Source organism: Orcinus orca, chromosome 6 (assembly GCF_937001465.1).
Source record: "Orcinus orca chromosome 6, mOrcOrc1.1, whole genome shotgun sequence".
Classification (NCBI taxonomy): Eukaryota; Metazoa; Chordata; class Mammalia; order Artiodactyla; family Delphinidae; genus Orcinus; species Orcinus orca.
Genome location: NC_064564.1, coordinates 33,041,118 through 33,049,761, shown reverse-complemented (window position 1 = coordinate 33,049,761; position 8,644 = coordinate 33,041,118). Strand labels below are relative to the sequence as shown.

Below are 8,644 nucleotides of genomic sequence, written 5' to 3'. Positions count from 1 at the left end.
TTCTGAGTTTTTTAATTCAGAGATTAGGTAGCTAAGCCCAAGTTTGACCTAGTGATCTCTCATCAATCTTCTGAGGCCAGAGGACTATTTTTCTAGGCCAGCCTCATTTCTTATGGATCTTGAACAGATTTCTCCAGTTACTAACAAGCACCTGAAATTTGTTAATCACAACCATTAAATTTACTTTTGGGAACACTAGGTAACATGGTTGACATAAAATCTGCATATTTATAACTAGAATATCTGCAGAGCCACCCAGTGTCTTTCTCCTAATGAACCATTTGCACATTCAGTTATGTCTTTATAGCCCAATTATATACCCCAACTACTACAAGTTAATGCATTAAAAAAAGAAAGTTCCACCTTTACGTGTTGAATTAAAATTTATTGTAAAAGGTAAAGTTTTATGTATCCTTTTAAAAAATGAAAATTCAAAAGTCTTAGAGTTAAGCAATGAGTCTTCAACATTATAAAGCTATTTATAACAGTAATTAAAGTAGTGTTTGGGGCTTCCCTGGTGGTGCAGTGGTTGAGAGTCCCCCTGCCGATGCAGGGGACACGGGTTCATGCCCCGGTCTGGGAAGATCCCACATGCCGCGGAGCGGCTGGGCCCCTGAGCCATGGCTGCTGAGCCTGCGCGTCCGGAGCCTGTAATCCGCAACGGGAGAGGCCACAACAGTGAGAGGCCCGTGTACCACACACACACACACACACACACACAAAAGTAGTGGTAACATCTAACCCTTATAAAAATGTCACAGAATTCAAATCACAACTTGGATCCTCAATGCTTCAGTATCTTATCTTATACAATAAGGGTTTGGCCAGTTTTAAGATAAAATTCCTCCAGGTATGCTGTCCTCAAAAGTCCTCTATTATCACCATCCATCAGCTCACACAATGGGATAGCTGGCTGCTGTGGCAATTCCACAATGGTTGTTCTTGTCTTTGGCCATTTTTATGTAGCCATTCCAGCCCCATTCTGGACCCCAACTGAAAGAAGAACATGTTTTCCATTTTATACAAAGCATCGAGTACACATTACCTTCATTAATAATAATAACAACTAATAATTAAAATAGTGCATAGCATGTATCAGGTACTATTCTAAGTTCTGTTACATATATTTATAAGTATATTAACTCCTGTGGGTCCTTATCTTAACTTTTTAAGATAGGAAACTGAGGCAGAACTGGCATTCCAATGTAGCAGTCTGTCTCCTCAGGCTCATCTCAGTTAAAGAACTTTAGCTGTGAAAATTGATCCTCACAGCCCTCAAAGACCTCTGAGAGCTGGGAGTAGAATGCAATGACAGGATATCAAATGATTATCAGAAAGGATGCACAGAGGCCACTGGACTCTTGGACAATCTTTCAGACTTAAAGAATGAGCAGAGGCAGATGTTTCTGCCCACCACTCCTTGTTCAAAAATTAGAGACAGAAAAAGGAAACCAGCCCTCAACTCTACAGGTGCAAAATCCTTTATATGAAACCCCTGGGGCTGGATGTGTTTCTGAATTAAGAAAATTTTCAGAATTTAGAAATGCAATGTCACAAATACATAATAATAACCCCAACAAACTTGCTACAGAATCTTATAATCACATATCAGTATTTCTGTGTTTAAGTGGGAGAAAGACTTCTGGGATTTCAAAATTGAGCTTTTTTGGACCTGGAATCAAATACTGCTTCCAAATAAGGATTCCCTTTTCAATCTAAAATATAAATATAACATTTGGAGTTTTATACCTGTTCTTGACAATCCAAAATTTATTGTTATTTGAATCTGTTCCTTCAAAGCCATAGCCAACCACCAAAACACCATGATCCAGGTCTTCGCTGCTGCATTCTGAATCATAATAAATACCTGGGAGAGTAAAATTCAATGTTAGGGTGAGGAGTTCCAAGTGACACATGACAGTAACCCAAGCTACCAACCAATTAAGAGAAGTATCTCAAAATTCAGTGAAATGTCATAAACAAATTCCAAATAAGACTTAAATATTTGACCAAAAATAGTAACAGCTGATGAAAAGGAAAAAGAAAAATTTAACTCACTAGAAATCAACGAAATTCAACAAAATCTTAGATATATTTTCTACCTAAAAAATATTTCCAATAATAAGACCTAGTTATCAAGGTTAAGGTGATTTAGGCATTCAACTACTAACTACTAATATAATTAATATATACAGTGAGAGGCCCGCGTACCGCAAAAAAAAAAAAAACTTTTGGAAAAAGGGACCAACAATTGAAGAATAGTTACATAGCCATTTAAAAATATTTATGAAGTTTGTCATCATGAGAAAATGCTTAAAGTATAATGTCAAATGGAAACATCATTGTTATTAAATGCATACACTCAAAATTCTACAGTCCTAGAAAACAGGACTCCATACCAGAGTCAATCATGGTCATATTTTCCACTTTTCCCTGCCTGAATTTCTATAATAAAAGAAAAACACCTACCTGATTTATAGAACTGGAAGGATGTATGGCCTGCGTCAATAGCAACAGAGATGGGCCCCACAGTTGCCACTGCCTTCATAAGGGCCTTCTCCCGCTGAGGGATGTCCACGAAGCCAGTGTCATTGACAGCAGAACACTCGGGCTTATACTTACAGCTGTTTGTTTCCTTTTAAAGATAAAGGGGAAAGAGACTTGATTATTACCACCCACCTTACGAGGAACATGAATTATAGGACCATAAGACGCAGCAGTTTGCAGCTTAATAATTTCTAAGTCAATTTTGTTATAAAGCAGCCCAACAAAATGCTATTGATTGGTTTGCAATGGAAAAATTAGTAGATATTTCTTCAGTAAGACCAATTAGGTCTACCTGGCCATAAGAAATTTTTCACTATGGAGAAATATGCATTATATGCAGAATGGTGTACATATTCTTCACATTACATAGAAGTAAGACAAGCTATGTTAACCATCTAATCAGAGACCTGTGCAACAGCTGATAATTTATAATGACAGTTCTGACAGTTTACATCTAAAATGTGAATGCTGAATAAGATGTCTGTTATCTCTGAAAGTGTTCAAAAGCAGAGCTGTAATGACAAGATAAGGAGCTCCTTTTACCTTTCCAAGATATGGATAGGATTCCTCTGTGTCCAGGCCTCCATTGTCCTTAACATACTGGAAGGCATTATCCATTAAGCCACCACTGCAACCCTCATTGCCTTGAGGCCGAGAGCAGTCCACCAGGTTCTGCTCACTCAGTGAGACAAGTTTGCCAGTTTTCCAGAACATCTGTCCTTCAAGGGCGCCAGTGGCACTAAAAGCCCAACAAGAACCACACTGACCCTGAAAATAAAAAAGCCATCAGTTTACAAGACAAAGACCAACAACAGCCCATATACCTAAACATTCTTAAGAAAATCTGAATCTGAATACTGTCATACCTGATTCTTCACAGGAGTTACATAGCCTTTCTTAGTCCAGTCCACAGATTTGGGGACTTCAAAAAAGAGAGGTTCATGGAACACTTTCCCCTTCTTGTGCTTCTGGATTTGAAAGCCATTCATCACCTGCTTAAATTCTTCACTGGTCTTTAAGGAAAAGTAAATAAAACGTTGAAGAAGTTATTTTGCTAAAGTACTGAGAAGACGAGGCACAAAAAGTTCAGCAACTCATGCCACACTCACCATGTCACCAAAGGCATTCATTGCCATGGTGAAGCCATGTTTCCCTTGGCTGTATTCCTGATTGTGTAGGTCAATCATTTTCATATTCTTCTCCCACACTGCTCTCCTCCATCCTTCTTCATTCTAGATGCAAACATATAACTGGTCATTTTTACTTCTATTTAAAACCCAACCCATGTTCACCAAATGGATTTGCAGACAGAGAAAAAGAAAAACTGTTGTCAGGGATGGCTTTATACTTCTGAGAGCTGTTCTCCAAACTCTGACACAGGAAAATATGCCCATGCTGTGCTCAGAAATAGGTGCCATTAAGTTCCTGCCTTGATAAAAGCTAAAACAACTACTCCAGAAACTACTCTCCGGCTGTAAACTCCAACAGCATGGACGATTGTCTGTGAGGTCCCTCTGGAAATTTTCAGATGTTACCAACCATGCCATACAGTCTCCCGTGTGTTGCCTTCCACTGGTACCAGTGTGCATCTAACATTTGATCAAGTTTTGGAGCAGCTGAGGCTATTCCCAAGCAAAGGGCAGTCAGGAAGAGTGAAGGATTCATGTTTCAAAAACCTAGGAAAGAAAAAGAATTAGTATTTGATGAGGCCAATGCTTTAAAAAAGCCATCCTACTTTCTCCTGGATGTTATAGCCACTATGGTGGACTAAGAACATTTAAATGATCTTCTCAAATATTTACGGAAAGTCTGTGAAAGAAGGCTAAAGATATGGGTGGAGAAAAACAGGTCAAAGACTTAACGCAGTGGAGGTATTTGATTCAGCCATCAAAATGAAAAACAGGCTGACAAGTGCTATAGGAATTGAAACAGACTTCACTATGAGTGCAATGATAATTTAGGTTTTGATAAGAATTTCTGCCACAACTTATGTGTCGGCATCTTAAGGCAACAACTAGGAAACTGTTGGTCCAGGTTATTTACTGAACGTATGGAGGTGACCCAAGAATTTTATTTATCAGGACGCCTGATCCTAAGTAGGGACAGACATGGATCTCAAAGAGTTAGATGGCTACCTCACACCTTTCTTCTTGGCTAATAGACAGCAGGGGGTGAGATATGACTTCGAATCTCTGCTACCTAAATTGAAACCTTTCTAAAAAGCCTTCCCAGGAGAACGTGGGCAGGAGTGCACACTGCGCTCTACCGTCCCTACCCTTGTCCTGTGTAGCCCACACCCCCTCCCTCGCCCTCCAGACCGGGCATGCGATCACGTGGCACGACGGCGCCCAGAGCCCCCAGTTCTCGTGCCCGGTCAGGGCCAGACTCTTGGGGCTCAAAGAACCCGTCTGCTTTGAGCCCGCACCCGCGCTGTAGGCGGGGCCAGGCCGGGGACTTGCTGCCCAGCTCCCAGCCCTTCGCACACTCCTGTCGCTTCCAGAGGCTGTTTACGGCGGCGCAGGGAGCGACGGGCCCCTTAGCCCGGAGTTCGGGGGTCACACTGCCGCGACCGACCCGAACTTGTGCCTGCCACCTCCCAGAGGCTGACCGGCCTAGGACCTCCCCCGCCCCCCGGGTGGCGTCAGCTCTGCCCCTTCCCCACCTCAGGCTGCCAAAGCTTGAGGGAGCGCCGACCCAGCCTCATCAACTCCCGGCGGGCAGACGCTGTCGTTCCTGCGGGTCGCGCCTGCCCCCTCACCCGAGTCCCTGGATATCCCTCCCTCCAGTCCCCGTCCCTGATCCGCCTCGGCCCCAGACTAGGTCGCTGACCTGCGGCTGCCACAGCTGCGCAGGCGCACTCCACGGACGCACGTAGCTCTCCCCAGGTCTCCGAGGCCGGAGGTTCTGGTCGGGTCGTGCCTGACTCTGCCTTTAAGGCCCCGGTTTGCGGCCCGGCCGCCCCTGCCCCCACCGCCTGCCCGCGCCGCGATTGGCTGAGCTGGCCAGTGGGCAGGGCCTCCGGGCGTGAGTACTCTGCGCTCGTGATGCGATTCTGTCCCAACTTGTCCCGGGGAGGGCAGAGCTAGCCTCAGTGGAACCGAAGATGAAGAGCTGGGGGCCCCTGGGCAGCGCTGAGGAGGAGTCCGGCGTCTCTGGGGACCTGGATCAACTAATTACCTCGATTGCGCTCGGCCGGTGGTTCACGAAAAAGAAGCAACAGGGAGGCCCAAGCAGATTTTCAGCGTAACCCTGTGCCTCCTTTAGTCCTGGAGTTTTTGGTGAAAGTCTGCAGGAGGGCTGAGAACTGTCTAGTTTAGGGGTTCCCGCTTATTCCACAGCAAAGGTGGGGCGGGCTGGAGGAATGCGGAGCCCTCAGGCAGAGGCGTTACCTCCCGGGTTGAGGGTGGTACCAGCTGAGTTTGAGAAGAATCGGAGCGGAATGGCAGTTCTTCAAAGCCCGTGACGCGCTGGTCGCTACCCAAAGCCCAGGAGGGAAAGGGGACGGGCTTGGTGGGTCTCCAGAGAAGGCATGGCATTTTGTAATGCCCCTTTCCTGTCTTCCCGGTCAGGGGTTCTTCTCGCCTCGCAAGCTTTCCTCAAAACCAACAGAAACGAGTTATTTACATTAAAATTTGTCTTAATTAAAAGAAGAGCGGGTGGGAAAGAGCAGAAACCGCTTTTGCTTCCCCACTCTGCATTATGGATCATTAAGTCTTCCTCAGTATCCAAAGTGCTTTTCTTCAGATATAAGAAATGTACTTCTAAAAAGAGTAGTTTAATCACATTTAATATCAGGGTTCAGGTTTACATGGTTCGAAGAAATGTTTTAGTGGAGGAAAAAGTAGAGAACTAAAGATTTAAGGAAATTAATTCAGAAACTTTTTAAAAAGTGACTTTAAAAAATTATATAAGAAACACATTCGTTATAGAAAACATATTTTAGAAAGTAAACACCCCCGTCCCCTCACCTATAACTCCTTTATAGGCATCTCTCTCTCTCTCTCTCTCTCTCTCTATATATATATGTATATAAAACAAAAATGGAGTCATAGTGCATGTCGATTTGTAAATTCTTACTTTAAATTGGTAACCTTCATAGAAGCACAGACAAATATTTTTAAAAATCAATTTATTAAAAATTTCTATTTTGTGTCCTTTCAAGTAGAATCCCTTTCCTCTCAAACACAACGAGGGGCCAGAATTTCTCAGGTGGTTACAGAAGTACATTGTATTGCATATGGCTGGAGGTTTTTTTTTTTTTCTTTTCTTTTTTTAGAAGTAGTCATCCAGTCAACACAAGTATCATTCACACATGGAAATAAATGAAGACCGCCTACATGGGAGCAATTTGCTATGAGGAGGGAGGCAATTCTTGTCTGGGTGAGGACAAGCTTTATAATGAGAAAACAGAGAAGTTTCCATAAACCCTGATTAGAGGCTGTTATGAGGAAGCTGGAAGAGGAATAACTAGAAATGGAATATCCTTTGTGATTGGTTCGGGGAGAATAGTTGGATTTCTCTGGTTTGTCCTGGAAGTAGAAGCAAAAATAAGTTGTTAGTTATTCAGGAAGTCCTGACTGTTCTGAGGTGGTTGCTGCAGAATTTTCTTTTGGGGGTCAGCGTTCTATTGTCATATAAAGTCTAGCCGTTGTCCGTTTGTTTACTCAGTCTATCACAAGAAATCTAAGTTATTCTAACATGTGGGTTTTACCGTTGCCCTTGGGTCACAGCTCTTTAAGACTGCAGAGGGTGGAAAAACCTGCTGCTTCATGACCATCTGTGACTGGAGGCTGTGTGGCTGGTGCTGCTCCAAAGGGTGGCGTCTCCTTTGTTTCTTGGAATGTTATACAAACACAGTGGAAGGAAAAATGGACTCCTTTTTTAGCAAGTATGCTCAAACCCTAAAATTAAATCAAGGAATATCTAAATTCAGGAGAAACCCATTTAAACAAGAGAGTGGATTATTGCTCCAACTCATGAAATCTACTTATACATTATCTGTTAAATAATAGCATTACAGAGATGTTATTACTAACCATTGTGTTCCTTTTCTTCTATTCCCATTTCTTTGCAAAGTAACTTAGATGAGTGTTAATTATTAAAATGGTCACATTTTAGCCAAGTAACCAAGCCTTAGCTCTGCCTTTGATAAAATGCGTTGGTAGAACTTAACTCTTCCTATTTAAAATGCAGTATCTGCAAAAGTATATTTTTGTGTGCATTTGTCTAGATTTCTTTTGCTCAATAATGAAATAGGATATAAATTCTTTACCCCATCTCTGTAAGTTTTAAACCAAGGGGGAATGAACAAATCTTGTGTTGTGGTATTCAAGACCCTGAGGCCACTTAACACCTCTCCCCAATATAACAACCCCCTCCAATTTGTTTAACTTCAGTGAGCCACGAATTACTCTTAGAAACATTGTCCAGTCCATTTGTAAAGTGGTTTATTACCATTTATAACTTTATAGAAAAGAGTATGTTTATGATTCCACTTAAGAAATAATTTATTTTTCTAAGCTACTGTAACCTTGCTTTTCCTATAGGGTTAAACAGTCAGCCAATTTTTTAAGTTAGTAAATCAATCTACAAGAATTAATTAAACTCTTACTTTGTGCTCATTGACTGCTCCTTGTGAGTTTGTGCATTTACTTAGACACATTCTACATGTAACTTTCCTGGCAACTTTTCTGAAGCTCAGCCTTTCCATTTTAAAATCTGAAATTAACTACGGTAATCTTGATTTTACAGCATATGAGCACAGCCATGATCAATATATTTAAATGAGATTATGACAAAGCATATTGGTGCAGTAGGTAACATAGGAGCTGAACTTGAGGGATTTTTTTCCCACCCCTAAGACTATAAGAGGATCTCTTCCTAAAATCTGAAAAAGTCTTTTCATGAAACAAGGCATATTAGTTTCTTATGGCTGCTGTAACAAATTCTCACAAACTTGGTGGCTTAAAACAACAAGAATTTATTCTCTCACAGTTATGGAGATCAGAAGTCCAAAATCAGCATCACTTGGGCCAAAAACCAGGGGTTGGTAGGGCTGTACTCCCTCCAGAGGCTCTAGGAGAGAACCTGTTCCTCT

At 42.1% G+C, this 8,644-nt stretch overlaps 1 protein-coding gene across 1 annotated transcript; it reads right to left on the bottom strand.

Moving 5' to 3' along the window:
- Positions 1 to 781: 781 nt before the first annotated feature.
- On the bottom strand, positions 782 to 5,532 carry CTSV (cathepsin V). The gene is made up of 8 exons (XM_004283053.4): positions 5,377 to 5,532; positions 4,087 to 4,223; positions 3,657 to 3,779; positions 3,414 to 3,560; positions 3,091 to 3,315; positions 2,470 to 2,635; positions 1,750 to 1,867; positions 782 to 993 (listed from the first exon to the last, which is right to left on the bottom strand). Exons 2-8 carry the CDS (start codon positions 4,210 to 4,212, stop codon positions 894 to 896), a joined length of 1,005 nt encoding a protein of 334 aa, XP_004283101.1. The 5' UTR covers positions 4,213 to 4,223; positions 5,377 to 5,532; the 3' UTR covers positions 782 to 893.
- Positions 5,533 to 8,644: the final 3,112 nt, after the last annotated feature.